This window comes from Phaethon lepturus, unplaced genomic scaffold, assembly GCF_000687285.1.
Source record: "Phaethon lepturus isolate BGI_N335 unplaced genomic scaffold, ASM68728v1 scaffold7922, whole genome shotgun sequence".
NCBI lineage: Eukaryota > Metazoa > Chordata > Aves > Phaethontiformes > Phaethontidae > Phaethon > Phaethon lepturus.
Window position 1 is genome coordinate 1 of NW_010524046.1, and position 16,590 is coordinate 16,590.

Consider the following 16,590-nt stretch of genomic DNA (forward strand, 5'->3'; position numbering starts at 1 on the left):
ATTTATATGTATATATTTATATTATATAAAGTTTACTTACGTACTTTCATCAACCATATCAGGTCTACTTTTTTTTTTTTTGCCCATTGACAACAGAAGAGCAAGAATGCAACACTTGGTTCTGTATCACTTTTCTCCTTTTTTCAATAGACTAAGTTTTTATTAAGCATGTAAAATTGTCAAGGGATTTGGTGTAAAAGGTAGCTTTACTCATATTCAGCAAGCAGCACGTTTTCAAGGCGGTCTGGATATAAGAACTAACCCGATGGTAAGCTTCTATCGAGTAGATAAGTAAAACCAGTATCGATTGCGCTAACTTGAATTATTTTATTTAGTAACAGCAAGCCTTTAAGCTCACACAACTCCGTTAAATGGTCTAGGTAAAAACTGACAGTGTTATTTGTTGCTTCTGTAAGTGCCTTTGTAACTTTGTTTAAAACTACAGTTACTCGGAGGGTCAACATGTCCTAGACTATTGTGCTGATGCCACTGTGTTTAGGCTTAGTGCTAGCTGAAGTGGAGGGAGGTGGCGGCGGTCCATGGTGATGCTGAGAGTGTTGGGGATGAGCAGAGTGCCCGGGGTGCGGAGGGGGCAGTGGCGGATGAGGAGAGTGGGTGTGCTGTGCGTGGGGGTGCTGCATGTAAGGAGTATGCTGGGAGTGTGCCGCGTGCTGGGAATGCGACACGTGTTGGTGGTACTGGTGCGGGTGCTGGATATGCTGGGGAGGGTGATAGTGGTGGTGGTGGTGGTAGGGCGGTGGGTTCTGCTGCATGTGACAGTACTGCGAATGGTGAGAGTGCACTTGTGCCTGCGTCTGCCCCTCAGCCGGCCCTGCGTGATGCACGGCGGGAGGATGCTGTGAGTGCTGCTGATGTGGGATTACTGGAGGGTGCGGAGGTTGCTGTGATGAGCCAGATGGTGGATGGCCTTGGGAAGGTGGCTTTCCCCTTTTACTACCAAATAAGGAACCTAGCAGTGAGGAGGAGTTAGGCATAGTCTGGTGAGGGCGAGATGGACACTCTCGGGTTGATGTAGCTCTTCGGCGCATGTGAGGACTGCTAATGATGGACCCCTAAAAAGAAATTAATAGAAATAAAAATTAAAAAAAAAATCTTAAAATGTTTAAAAGAAAAAGTTCACACTGACCCACAAACTCCTCCTTCAGTGTTCACATGGGTGCACTGTGTTAAAAGTTCTAGGAAAAATTTTATTTCCACCTTCTCTAAGTTGCCAATGAGGCATTCATGCCCTTCTTGGGATATTTTAAGCATGAAATGTTTTTCTCTCCATACTTTAATAGCGAAAGCTATGACTTTAAACAAGAAAAATGTCACCTAACATGACGTAAGACCTAACAGTGTGTTTTTAAAGGAAAAATACATTTTAAAATACTGTAAAAATTACCATACTCGCTTTTTTACAACAAAAAATAAAACTACATTAAATTCAACCTAAGTAGTTAAAACACACAGCAGCAAATATTACAGTTACAATTCAGATTTCAAGACAGTGTTTTAAACTTCTTTTTTATAGTAGTTTTCCACTACTATATGCCACAGTGCTGCTTCTCAAGCCTACCTCTGAACTGTGTGTTATGGAACCATACTGGTTTTGCCACTAAGATTTCTATGTGATTGGGTTCTTCTGACCTGCGGTCCATCGTTCTCTATTATTTAGCCTGGAATGGTGTATTTATTTTCTGGAAGCTTTGGGTTTGAATTTTTTAAAAAGAGTTATGGGACACAACAGTACTTAAGCAAAGTGTGCTAGATTTAAACTGCAATCTACTACCTAAAGCAAACACAAAAAACAAAAAAAGAGAAAAAAAAAGAAAAAATCTGCCAGCTGAATTCAGACATGAACAGTATATATATAAATGGTTTGAAGATGAATGAAATCTCATGAAATCCACATTGAATTCACCTATCTTAATAACTTTTTCTTCCCATGCCCTATCTGTGCAATTCCATGGTGTCATGACTGCATACATTTAGCAATTTAACTCGAAAATAAGCAATGGGAATGGTTGAGCATGAAAGTCAATAGTTGTAGCTAAATATCAAACAGCAAGAACAGTGTACTTTGTAACAAAGAGCAAGTGGGCTTTTAAGCTGGGACCAGACTGAAATGGTGGCAAAAGGACACATCATATTCATTTAACCATGCTTGCAGGAACAAAGGGAACAAGGTTAGCTCAAACCAAAAATGGCATTGGTCTAAAACAAGCTGTCAGTGCTTTTTAAGCTGGAAGAATACGGAGTGAGTAGCCTAGGCATGCATTTTATTTGAGGCAGGCAGGTTATATGTTAGAAGAAAAAAGAGCAAAAAAATATGTATATAAAAGAAAGGTTTGAAATGCACATCATCACATCCAGCTAGACATCAGTAACTTCCTACTTACTTCCATATTGCTGTCTAGCGATCCTGCACTGCTGCGTCGCCCACGCTTGCCTGCCCAGGACATGCAACACCATAGATTAGAGACCGAGACAAGACCCGCCTGAAAAACAGCTGCTTTCCCTGAACCACTAGAGGGGTCTCTAAATGCAACTAGAGGGGCTGCAGGGGGGTTAACATTGCGCTGGACTGGTACAGCAGCTACTAAGGCAGAAACTTAGATTTTTTTAAGGCCATTAATTATCTAAGTTTCTGTACCTGACTAGTTTTTAAGAGGTATTGTTGTGAATCAACTATCATTAGCGGGGTGTGATTTTTTTAAAATTTGTATAACTCTGAAAGTACATGTATTTTAGCGTCTACATTTAGTAGTATGGTTATGATGTTGACCAGCAACAATTTTAAATTGTTAGATCTCCTGGAATCTTATGGTCTACGAAGTTTCTTTCTTTAAAGACTGGTAGCATGGATATATATTTGTGGGGTGGTATCAATTTAAATTAAAAAATTAATATTGGCATATTCTGAACTTCAGTGGGGGGGATTGGTGAGGGGCATTGGTTTCATCATTTCATTTTCAGTTTTGAACCTCAGTGGATTTCATATTATCTTCTTTCATGAGGCTTAAAAGAACTAAACTTAATTTTTGACCAATAAATCTGGAATCTGTCTTGACATTATGGCTAGATTTTGTTTGTTTAGCTGTGCAGTGCTTTATCTTAAAATATGATGGATTTGTTCTCCAGCATTCTCAAATTGCCAAAGACATTTGCCTAAAATATACACAAAAACCAGATTGTTTGCCTAAAGAGCCAGACTACCTCAGTGGTTGTATACAGGACACAGGATCCTAGATCTTCTCTCTCATTTCACAGGATAGAAAATAGCATATGGCTGCAGTGGAAATAGGTTGGTTTTGTTTTTTTTTTTTTTTTTAAAGATAGTTTGTTGAGCATTGCTTTGCAAAGTTTCAAAAATACTTTACTGGCAGGGTGTATAAAGCTGACCTTTGAAGAGCGGGCAGGTTCTCAAAGCTTCACTAAAATCTGCATGTTTCTAGAAACCTAAGTTTTGTCAATGCTTTCTCCTTGCTTTCCTGCACAACGCCAAATACCAAAGACAATCTCCACCCTGCACTGGTACATGGATGCCTTCAGAATATTCTACTCTAACAGGTGGTTTTGAGGAGGAATGTGAAGATTTCATCACTGAAGCTACATACCCTCATCTTTAGAAGCCCAAAAGGCACATGCTAAAAAGAACTTTGGGACTGGCTGGTAAGTGGGACACAACAGTGATTCCTGGGAGGTTCACCCTTACTTCTTAACATACCCTCTTATAGCCTTGTAAGATCAGTATGATCTAAAAATACCATCTGCTGGACCTGGTTGGTCACGGGATGCTGCCCTGCAACACAAGTTTCTCTTAAGAGGTACAGTCCTCCCCTCTCTCTCATTACCACCAAGAGTTACTCCCCAGTACAAACCCCTCTACACTGACATTAAATTGAGGGGAAGGAGTTGGTGGTCAAGGGGTGTTGTGTGACTTACTCAATTTCTTGGAATTTTCAACAATTACCCTAGACAGGCTCTTTGTCAAAAACTTGGTGGCTCATCTCTTGCTGCAGTTTTAGCTTTATCAAAACCATAACTCTGCTATCTAAGAAAAACTGGCTTTCATAATCCCTTATTTTTACTTCTAGTCAGGTTTTGGTATTTTTCTGCTCTGCTAAGGGGATTAATACTGATTAACACTCAAATCACTCTTGCTTGCTGATGCAAAAACACTGAAAAAAAGATAGTAAGCAGTCTCTTAACGTAGCAGTCAATATTGCAAGTAAGACTGACAGCTGCCACAAATCATTAAATGTGGTCAAAAACGAAGGAAAACAGGAAAATCTAATGCCTTCTGCATATGGCAGAAGTCAAAGTCTCTACTAAAATAACCATAAACACGGTATATACACACAGTATATATGGACAGAAAGAGACAGATGGATTTTTGCTTAGAATAACTTCAGGGCAAAGTAGTACTAGCAAAGCCAAGAAGAAACAGAAAATCCTACTAAAAATGCCTGCAATTTCCCTCAGATAGGCACTATCACAATAAAGATTACTTTATTTATTTTCTTAAAGGCAAATTGAACCCAATTCTGTATTGGCCTACAGTGGGATATGAAAGCTATTAAGTAAATCCTCTAGAGCATTCCCCCTGACAATGTGTGTTTGTACAAGACTGTTCTCTGGTCTTTGAGATGGCATCCCATCTCAAAAATGTCTCCTTATTGCTCTCAACTAGAATTGTATGTATGCACAACTCTGGACTCACATAGTAATCAACAGCTCCGATATAAAGCAAGGTGGTGTTTATCAAATCTGAAGACTTGTTTTGCTTAGTATATTCTGATCTCCTGGAAATTTTTAAGGATGTTACTTAAGAGTAGCTTTTAAATTTAATCTTTTCTGATTCATTCCAAAAATTCATTGATATTAGATATGAATATGCTTTCTAAGAAGTATCTTTAACTTAAGGACATGTTCCATATATGTACATGCATTATATGGGATTAAAAATATTTCAAATTTATGGTGGAAATATTGAGTGATCAGAAGATTTTTACAAACTTAAATGTTCCAAAAGAAAAGTTTCATTAATGGAAATCCATTCTACCTTGCAGAAATTGATCTCGTAGATGTGCAGTTCATACAGTAAATGTAAGTATTTCTCGCTGCTACCCTCTATTTCTTGAAACTGTTTTATGCCAGTGAGATATCTAAACGATGAATAATGGTCTGGCTTTGTATGTCTTGGGGAAAAAAAGGTTGGAAAAAAAGTTCTAAATTAAGCTTTTGGTAACACAAAGTAATGTAGCAGCTCTTATAATGATTAAGTCGTTATACTAGCCTCCAAAGGCTGTGAAATTGATATGCCCAGCAGCAGCAGAACCTGTAACCATCTTGCTACTGGGCTTATAGGTACTACCCAACCTGACTTGCTCAAAATTACCTAAACAATACGCTCGGAATCATTAATTCCGAGACATCATTTTCCAGGGTAAAAAGGTTCTTTCTAACCCCATTTTCATCTAGTTTTCGGGGCGAAAGTCTTAAGATCATACACCAATTGTGAAAATAGTTTCTTGGCATCTTCAAACAGGTTATTCTCAGGAGATGAGAAAACAGCACAACCACACCTTGCCTTGCTGAGCTCCTCCTTCACGGGAAAAGCAAACAGTGTCTCTTCCATAATACAGAAAAGTTGTTGGTACAAAGGTGCCTATATACTGTGTGGGGTGTACACAAACATACTTGTAAAATGATTTGGTATTAACATACACGTGTCACAAAAGACTTGATTCATACAAGTCTGATTTATTTAAAAAAACCCAGTGAATTCTATCATGCCTGTTACTGTTGCTATTCCATAGAAGAATAGGAAATATGACAACAGTGACAAGGGAAGAAACAGGAAAAATCTCTCGCTGCTTGGAAAGCTCTTCCAATAAGGGAGAAAAAGACTGCTAGTACCTCTGTCCTATATAATGCAGCAAAATCCATAGGAGAAGGAGGAGAACATAACCTACTAACCCTGCCTGCATCAGATGAACGAGGAGCCAAGTGACTGCACCATCCCAGCACAGATTGATTCAACAGATTAAGGGACTCTCTAATTGCATGAAGTCAGAGTCTTTTTAAGGGGATTACAATGCTGAGAAGTTCCACAATCTTTTCCATTTCATTTTGGGATATAAGAAATTTTTAAAAATACATGATGAATTTGTTTTTAAAAAAAAAAAAAAAAGCTTTTTTGAAAGGTAGAAAGAAACATTTAAAAAGTTAAAGGTCAACAACTGAGATTATATGCAATATACAAATAGAATTATATTAATTCTGGAACTATTTAATGGGTCTTTTTGCTGTTTTGCGGTGTTGTTTTGTGGTGTTTTTTTGTTTTTAATAGTCTCTAGTGGTCTGTGATTGTTTTGAGATAGCTCTGGAGATTATGAGACAAGCACAATTTATATTAATTGTAACCATTATACTATCCTGTACGTCTGTAAAGAATCCAATATTACAAGGGTATGCCAGTTGTCTATTATCAAGGCAAACCATAAAATTACAATATTTAAACCAGTGCAGTGTGTAAATATGATTTCCCCCTTACAGGTTAGGGACGGGGGGAATAAGGCTTGATTTCCACAGGCACGCACCACTGTAAACTCAGTGTGAAAGCAGTGGGTCCTCCAGCAACCCAAAGTCACTGGACTTCAGATTGACTAGCCTAAAATCAGGCAAGAAACCTGAGGGAAATACAGAATCAGAAACACAATCATCGAACCCTCCGTGCTCTGCTCTAGAAATCAAATAATTCTTCCCACATATTAATGGCCATGATAGGACTTCATACCTTTCACATCTTTCTCTAAACCTACTTATCATGTAATTGTATATGGAGTAAGTGGTGAAATGTCCAAAATTCTATTAGAACCCATAAAACTCAGCTTCAACTCCACTAAATTTTGTCTGTCTTGTAATATTTTTATGTAAATTAAGAATTACAAAGTTTGGGATAAATAAATTCAATTCTTCCTTGACTATAGCTCAAGAAAGTGTAGTAAAAATGATACATTGTTCGTTTGAGAAAAATAAAGCACTGAATACTTTCGACATATTCACATCTTGGAATAGTTGGTTGCCCCATTCTGCTTTTTATTCCATGGAAAGAACTGTCAATCCACAATGAACAATGCTATCTTTAAAATCAAGAGACCCTCATGCAGATCCTTTTTGCAATTATGATTTAAGTTATCGTGGCAAATGTATGGAAGAACCACCATCAGGAAACAATTCCTGACATTGTTTCCTGACAGAGAAATCTTGCCTTTCCTTACAATTTAAGGGTTAGGAGTCTGAATCATTCAGGGTATCAACATTCATTAGATCTAAGAAGCTTATGAATTGTGACTTTTTTCCAAGAGAGAAATTTTAAGTTGCTTTCCACAGCCACCATTTAGTACTGTGACATCTGGAAGACAGCAATGGGCTGTTTTCTTAAATAGTTTTGTCATATACTCATGCAACCAAAATGCTCTTCAATCAGACTTCCCTGTCTTTGAATAAATATTTGAAAATTTTCAATTTGTTTTTGCAATGTTCATTGGACAGTTATTTGCCTTACTGCATAAATATGCAACCAAGCAATTTTCTCATGTTTATTGGATTTATTTCCATTTAAACGTAGAAGGGAATTCGCTAAAAATCCACTTTTGTCATGCCTTTTCCTACAGAAAGACACCCATCCACAAACAGTCCCACTACTCTTGTTCCTCCTCCTTTTTGATCCTTTGTTTCATCCACAATTACAGAAGCAATTTAGTGTGGTATAGTCACTGGGACACAGTATCTTGCTAACTGCAAGAGATTTCTTTGTTTTTCTGTGGATCATCTTTCCCATATTAAAACAAAATCAGCCTCACATGCAAGCTATTCACTGAGAAAAGGCAGAAAAGACATCTATAATCTCATTAAAAGTACACCAAACAGCAAAGCAAGTAACAGGTATGTAATTTCTCAAGTCAGTTGCACTGCACAAGACCAAACAGAAACTCTCCATAATTCTCAACTCATTAAAATTAAGTTTAGTTGGGTTTAACAAACTCATTGATAAACCCTGCAGTCTGTGAGTGATTTCTACTTTTTATTATGGAAAGAAGTTATTTTCAGTAATAAACATGCCAATTGTAGGCATGCCCTGTTGAAACGTGAAATGTTTTCATGATTACAAATACTTGTTTATTGCATAAAACCTGTAACATGAATTTAAGTAGATGGCAATGTTTGAAAGACAGGGATGATAAATTCCTATGGGATGAAAAAAATTAATCAGAAATCACATTTATGGGTACAGATACCCAATGAACTCACATATTCAACAATATGTTAGTTCTCATTCTAATGAAATAAAAAGAAAACAACAAAAAAGGATGACGGAACTATCCTCAAATCTGAGATATAACAGTGGTGAAGACTAGTGGCTTGATCTAAAATCCATTGAAGCCAATCAAGCACCAATATTTAACTTCATCCTGATTTTGGATCAAGGTCCTAGGCCTTTTTAATGAAGCAAATGGATATATGAGTACGAAAGCCTAAACAGAGAATAAAATAATTGAAAGAGCTCACTCTCTACATATTTGTATGCACGTACATATACCCACAAAACACAGGCTATAATTTCAGTTTACAACAACTTTATTTCTTGCAGCATAGCTAAAATCTCTTCTTTAGTAAAAAAAGGAGAAAGATAAGTAGTGTCTACTACCAAAGATATACATGGTATTGGAACTATGACTATACTGTAAATCATCACCGCAATTGAAAGAACAAACCATGTAACACAAGACTATGAACTAAAAAAAAAAAAAAAAAAAAAAAAGAGTCACTACTATCTGCAGAAGTACTTTCTGAATAGTGGGCCTGGTGTTCAGATATGCCTTCTTGTAAATGACAGGAATCAGGTTTTACATCGAAACACAAGGTTACTACCTGTGGTAGCCTGTATTACGTGGGTACGCCAGTTGTGTGTTACCAAGGCAAACCATAAAATAAAAACATACCAAACTTCCCTTGGCTTTTCTTTGGCTAAAAAATCACACCACCACTCCTTTCCAGTCTTTAGCTAATCAGTTAATAAATCTTAAGGCACATCAGTGGGTTTGTGGGATATCAGTATTCTTGTCCACTAGGGCTTCCTTTATTATATTGGCAATAGTATTTCACAACAACCTCTTTTGCAAGAATTGGGAACTGTATCTTGAGTTACAAAACAATAAAAGAGCATCAGGGACACACTGTAGCTGAATTACATCGCTCTAGGCAGAATTTAGTAGGGCTTCACTCAATTTCATTCATCCATGTGGTAACACAGGTACACTTGAGCACAAAATACACAGAAAGCGGTCATTACACAGAGACCAGTTTCTTTTCTTTTCTTTCTAAACCTATTGTATGAAGGGAGGGAAGCAGAGGGGAAGAAATAAAGACAGGAAAACTAAGTGGGTTACTCCTAGCACAAGTCAACCATTTTTTTCATAAAACACTTACAATTTTTCCTCTGTCTTCACTCTCCTTTAAAAGTATATATAGCAATCTACAATGGTTTAAATGCTTTCAAACAGTGGTTGCTTAATAGAACAAGGGTAAAAAACAAACAGAAATTAAACATGAACTATGAACGAGGAGCTATTTAACATGTTTGAAGTTTCAGTATTGCTAGTTCTGGAAGCCCACTGTGAGCTGAACTTTATATGCATCATTCACACACCTTTGCATGCACCAGAGGAAGGAAATAAAGGCAGTGCTTACCTGCTTCCGACAGGTCTCTCAGGGAGCTGCTCAGGGCGCTTCTTTTCAGCCCCTCCCCAGTAGCGTAGCTGTCATCCAGGCAAGCTCTGTTCAGCGTCCCATTGCCAGAATCTTTCTTCAGACTGGAGCACTGAGACATGCTTGGACGCACCACACCCTTCTGTTTTTCTAGCTCAGCTGAAACAATGAGAACAATTTTGCAATTCATATTTATTGACTATAATGAATGATATGGTAACATCACAATTTGTGTGTGTGATCACGTATTACTGTGAATAACAGGCAAGAGTTCATTTTGGAACTGTTAAATGACAGAGAAGAACTTCACCCCTATACTAACAGCTTTATATTACAACATGCAGGATGAAAGGCTATTCCTCTTTTGGAAAAACAGGAGATGAAATTCCTTGTTTAGACACTCATGTAACTTCCTGCGAAATGTATCAATTTGTACTATGGCTACCTAATTGACAGAATATGGGAACATAAACACAGAAATGAAGACAAATTCAGTGAAACTTCTTTGAAGGGCCATCATTGAGAATTTCAGAGTGGTATAAATTATCCCTAAAATTCTTACCGTAATTTATATTACAAATGACAAATCCATCTCTCCATCTACTCCATTGCTATTTACAGTTTATCCAGGCTCAATTTCCACTGCAGCTATACTGCAGTAAATAATAGTCAATGAACTCAGCAGGGGCTTAAGATATCATTGGGTTTTTCCTCTTTCTAGAATTAAAGCCATGGAAAAACGCACATTATTTTGAATTTTTAAAGAGTTCTAATGGGTTATATGCACATTCAAGATTTTCTTATTTTGATTAGCTTGAAAATGCTCTATTATATGTACCTGTGTACTTACACTCTATTCTGTGCTTTTCCATTTCTTGAACCTCTGCAATTGACTCCCTCAAATCATCTGTAAACTTCTTCCTGTCCTGAGGATTTGGTGCATTGAAATTTATTAATACTTTGATATCTGCTCCTGGAACAGCTGACGTGAGCCGAATACCGTTGGGATAATCTAGAAGAAAGAGTCAAGAAAAACTAAGCTGCGATTATTCCAATTACTTTTCTTTTTATAAAACAAAACCAAAAACCCCGCAACTGAAGTCTTTTTACTAATATTACCATATAAGGGACAAAATCAGAGAAATAAAACTCTAAAGGCACAGAATTAGAATGCAAATCCCTGAGATACATTGGAACTGCTTAACTGTCAAGATGCCAAATAAATACTGAAACATAGTCTTTATGCAGTTGTTACCCTTAAGGCACAATGTACAATATAAAAGAAAAATACCAGAAAAACAAACAAAAAAAAGGGGATAATTTTTGTTTCATGGAAGAGATCCCATTACCTACCTTACTCAACTGTGACCAAAGTTTTTCTGAGCAAAGACTACATGAATACATCTCAAGTACTAGAAACTGTCTTATACTTTTAACTTAACATTTGCAGAAAGACAAACACACAGCTCGTAGTATTTCCTACTGTGTTCCCTGGATATCCTACTTTCCTTTTTTTTTAAAAAAAAAAAAGGTTAAAATTATCTGTGAAAATTAAATACTGAAGAAGTAAAAGTGGGGGGTCCCTCTCTTTTGGCCCATGTTACGGACTTCCTCACAATAGAAGGCAGATTTTTCAGCAAACTGTCTTTGCCTCTTTTCTAGTTGCACAGCTGAGAATGCAAGTTGTCACAGAATCACAGAATCACTAGGGTTGGAAAGGATCTTCAAGATCATCAAGTCCAACCATTTATCCAGCGCTACCATACATTAGGGAACACTAAACCATGTCGTGAAGCGCCACATCCACATGTCTTTTGAACACTTCCAGAGACGGTGACTCCACCACCTCCCTGGGCAGCCTGTTCCTCTCAGAGAAGAAATTTTTCCTAATATCCAATCTAAAACCTCCCTTGGTGCAACTTGAGGCCATTTCCTCTCGTCCTATCGCTGGTTACTTGGGAGAAGAGACCAACACCCTCGTCGCCACAACCCCTGGTTGAGATAAAAGATCCATTTACAGAAAGGTAGCTTATAATGAAGATACGTTCTGCTGTAGAAAACAGAATCGGCCTTTGCTTGAAGCACAGACTGCTTGAAACAGGGTGTCAGAAAAACTCAAATGTGCACTCTAGTTCATGTTTTCTTTTAACTCAACTGCCTGACCTTATTGGTTTGATAAAGCTCTCAAATATTTACTTAAGTATGCAACCTGAAGTTCAAGTGCTCCTACATACTAAAAATTTATTCCCCCAAGAACCAGCAGATGATGTAAGGTAGTCTTTTCCACAAAGCTATTAGGTTTCAACAGACTTAAAATATGGAGAAACTAGTGCAAATACTATGCTTTTTTTAAAAGGATACCTTAACTTCGAATCAGAGTTGCAACTAAGAGCGAAGTAAGTCCATTCGAAGGTGAAAAATGGTGTGAACTACCACAAACTTCAAAGGGTACAGAGGGGAAGGAAGGAGCAAGAATTTGCGGCTTTTGCTGGGGTCCGACATCAGCGTCTTACACAGACGGAATATGTAGCTGACCTGCTTCTCCTGACCCCATGACAATTGCATCTACCTTCAATGAAGTACGACAGCCGCCTCAAGTTGTCTGCAGCTGCTGCTGTTCAGAATGAATACAGTCAAATGGCCAAAAGCGCAGAGGAGTCTGGGCAAGCTAACAGGTGGAGGGCATGGTACAACAGCACACACTGCTTTGAGCACTGAAACGGGATATGCAGCAAAAGCTCTAGAAAGTGCACTACTTGGGGGCAAAAAAAAAGATAAAAAGTTGTTTATGAAACCGAACAAGGGAACTTAGCAACCCTGAAGTCACATGGGCTACCTTCACATAGGAACAAAAAACAACAAATCTCCACATACTAAACAATCAAAAATATTTTATTACCAGGGATACTCCTCTACATTGTATTGATTAAGCATCAGGAAACACTAAAATAAGTATTTCATAAGGTTTCAGATACTCTCTCGCTGAAGTGATCTGCTTGTCCTTTATATTTTCAGTGATTTTGACTGAAAATGTAAAATATACTTCCCTTATGGCCTCCTTATTTACTAGAGATACATTGAGTGGGTACAGAGAAGGCCACAAAAATGCTCAGGGGGATGGAACAGCTCTGCTGGGAGGACAGGCTGGGAGAGCTGGGAGTGTTGAGCCTGGAGCAGAGAAGGCTCCGGGGAGACCTTCCTGCAGCTGCCAGGGCTGAGAGGGGGCTGGTAAGAAAGATAGGGACAGACTGTTTAGCAGGGCCTGTAGTGACAGGACAAGGGATATCAGTTTTAAACTAGAAGAGGGCAGATTCAGACTAGATTTAAGGAAGATATTTTTCACCCTGAGGACAGTGAAACCCTGGCCCAGGTTGCCCAGAGAGGTGCTAGGTGCCCTGTCCCTGGATACATCCCAGGTCAGGCTGGACGGGGCTCTGAGCAACCTGCTCTAGTTGAAGATGTCCCTGCTCACTGCAGGGGGGTTGGACTAGATGGCCTGTAAAGGTCCCTTCCAACCCAAACCATTCTGTGGTTCTATGACATTATTTTCCCTTTTGGAGTTCACCCATCCATCAACATAACTGACTTCTATCACTAGAAGTCAACTCTATGCCAATCATTTTGTTCAACCTCAGCAATAGATATACCAGTATTTTTGTTGCTTCTGCTTTAGTGACACTAAATTTTATTAACTTGAAACCAGCTCATTCTGACAGCTGCTACACACAGATTTACCGAATGGCATGATGGCACTGGCCAAAATACCCCAAAGCTTGCTGGGGACAAGGGAAGCCAAGAACGTGAATTTTACAAACCAGAGGGGAAGAATACTTCTCTTTCCCAGCTAGAAAATATTACATTCCACCTGACAGGCACCAATATTAGAAGTACAAGCAGCTCACTGATTCACTGTAGTGAATTCTCCTCAGGAGCCCAACTGTGTCTACTTAAGTGCCTCAGTTAAAATGCCCCCAGTTCACTGGGAAGAATCCAACCTTTTACTCCTAGTCCCACTATAAATATTTTTAAGTTTACTTGAAGAAAGTGTTTCTACTTGGCATGCTTATGTGATTTAAAAAAAAATTATTTAACTTGACATCAGAAAAATCATATATTCTTCTAGTTTTAGCAGAATCCAGGATAGAAATACTTGGCCTTCCTCTCCAAAAACGAATTTTATATCATATAATGTGTACACAAGAGAGAGAATGTGTATGCACATAAATAATCTGCAGGCTACATCACTGCTATAAGCTCTGAAAAATCTTCCCTTTTGAAATCCCCAGATGCTTTGACTCAGTAACAGTGACTTCTTTTGAGTGAGATGAGCACTGGAGCACATTCTCAAGGACGAGCAAAAACTAAGAGCTTTCCACAACAAAGAACCCCACAGAAACTACTGAATGTCACAGTGAACTGTATCCAATTATCATGAAGGTCAAGGTTTAGTTTACATACCATTAAGTCGGGACAAATAGACTGTCTCCCTATGTACCATACAAACACCTATGTACTGCTACGTTATTACTGATGCTGTCTCTGGGCTTAAAATCTACAGGAGCATTAGCAAACTATTTGCTTTTAGTTGGGTTGCTGTCTGCTAAGACTAAGCTTGACAAGCATTAAAGATAAAAACAATAGTGGATCGATGCAGATTACAATTGACAGAAACAAAAGGTGTCAGAAAATACAAACTTTAATCCAGGGTCTCTGCTTTGTATTTATATTTGAATGAGTATACATTACCTAGGCATGAAGTTAGGATACAAATCAGGAAAATAATTAAATAGTGCCTTCAATTACATTTAAAATACAGTATTATTTATTATATTTATAATATATTATAATAGTCATTATTTATTAGCATACATTCAGTTCCAGCTAACTGTACCATTGACTCGGCAACAGATACTGGTGTTTCTTTGCAAACGTTCTATTCTCTAAAAGCATTCACAAACAACACATTTGGCTAGATTTGGCTTCTGAATACAGCAACAACAACAAAAAAAAATCTAACAGCAGGCTTGCTGTTTCTTATGCTGACACCATCTTGTTTTAAACTTTAGGGCTAAGCTAAATTCAGAGCAATCTTATTCCTAAATTTAGAATCAAATCCTGTCAATCCCTTTCACTCATGTAATTTTTTATTTTATTTTAGTTATAAATAAAATGGTCATCTAAAAAGAGAGGAAAGACTTACACTGATTCTCAAAAAGAAGAACTTGCATTCCATAGAGGGAAAAGGACTGTCGAAAACTGTATGTAACCGAGTTCTTCTTCTTTTGAAAAATCTTCGTCACCTGAAAGTTATCAAACAAACGAAGTGAAATATCCCTTTTACTATGTATGTTTGTGGAAAGTTTTTGTTCTTAAGAATTAGCTTACGAGAAAACATTTTATGACAAGCCAGAAAATGAGAACTTACATATTTTTCCTTTTTTTTTTTTTGATGCAACTGATGTACTTAATCTACCACTGCTGAAGAAACAAAGCTAGCTTTGAAGCATTGGTATCTCTTAACTAGAAGGTTTAGTATTTATCCAGATACAAAGCTTTTGTGTTCTTTATTCTCCAGAACTCTACTTCTTGAAATGCCAGAAAGAAAAAAAACCTCCATCCTTATTGTGCACAGTACATGCTACCAAAAATGTAAATATGTTTAAATTATCTTTTAAAAAAACCCCAAAACTTAGCAGCTACCACACTCTCCTTCACACTGTTTTCTTGCAGTCTGACTACAGGCAGGACATGCCTATGGACCTCTCCACGCAAATTTAATTCTTAGCCCTTATTCTCATGTGCGGTGTGAGCTTCCAAGCCTGCTTCACGTCTGTGCACCTCCAAACACTGCCTTCCATTATCTCATCCCGTGACGCCCTGGTTTCCCTAGGATTTGTACAGCACCTATCTCAACAGAAGCTCTGAGCCTGTGGAAACCTTCATATTTTGCTACAATAGATGTAACATATTACTACTTCCCATCAATTTTGGGGTTCTCCTAAACTGTGAATGCAACCACTCTTTCTCCTTATAACTGAGTGGTTTATTTTTATTAGTTCCTTCTAATTTTAACTTCTGGCAATGGCATTTTACTAGAAGTGACATATTTGGACTCTATTAGTCCCAAAACAGTTTGATAAAACCACTGACATCTGATTAAGTAATAAAAAAATGACAGAAAACTTGCAAACTGAAGACAACAGTACTTCATCATTTTGCATGCAAGCTCACATTTACAGCTAGGAGGTTATACTCACAATCAAAAGGATTCATTTTTTTTTTTAAATTTACTTCCTGTTTTTAAGGTCTGAAGGTATGTAAAAATTGCACACAATAACATTGTGCATCTGAAGTGTGTCTTTTTTGTAACAAAACAGAAAATACTTTAGTTCTTAGTTCTCAGGTAACAGCCAAATACATTCCAAATAGAATGCAACAAATTTTTCTGTTTTTAAAAGCAAATCAACCAAGTAATTCCAAGATGTCACTAGCTTTGTATGTCTTTTTTCCAAAAGATTGCGCCAAGTTAAGCGCACACTAAAAAGTAAAGTCAGCTGTAAAATTAATTTCAATATATCCTATTCCTATTTCAATGAATAAACATCTCTGGTTCATAGAAGATCTGGAGAACACAAAGTAATATGTAATTTCATATCTTGAATTAAACAAGTAACTTGAATTCATTATTCACAGAATAAAGAATGTCTCTGTTTAGCCATTAGGAAAATGGGAAAACTGGAGGTAATTTTTGTTCTTTATAGTAAAAGCTATTGTATCAAAGTACTTTCTTACAATAGAGTGTATTAAACA

General features: G+C 37.5%; 1 protein-coding gene across 1 annotated transcript in view; it reads right to left on the reverse strand.

Annotated features, from left to right (window-relative positions):
• Positions 1–467: 467 nt before the first annotated feature.
• IQSEC1 (IQ motif and Sec7 domain 1) overlaps positions 468–16,590 on the reverse strand; it is a 51,800-nt gene continuing 35,677 nt past the window's right edge. The window contains exons 10-14 of the mRNA XM_010282314.1: positions 14,981–15,080; positions 10,631–10,792; positions 9,763–9,939; positions 2,403–2,452; positions 468–1,073 (exon numbers count right to left, since the gene is read on the reverse strand). Of these exons, the coding sequence (XP_010280616.1) occupies positions 468–1,073; positions 2,403–2,452; positions 9,763–9,939; positions 10,631–10,792; positions 14,981–15,080 (1,095 nt within the window). The remainder of the gene's footprint in view (positions 1,074–2,402; positions 2,453–9,762; positions 9,940–10,630; positions 10,793–14,980; positions 15,081–16,590) is intronic.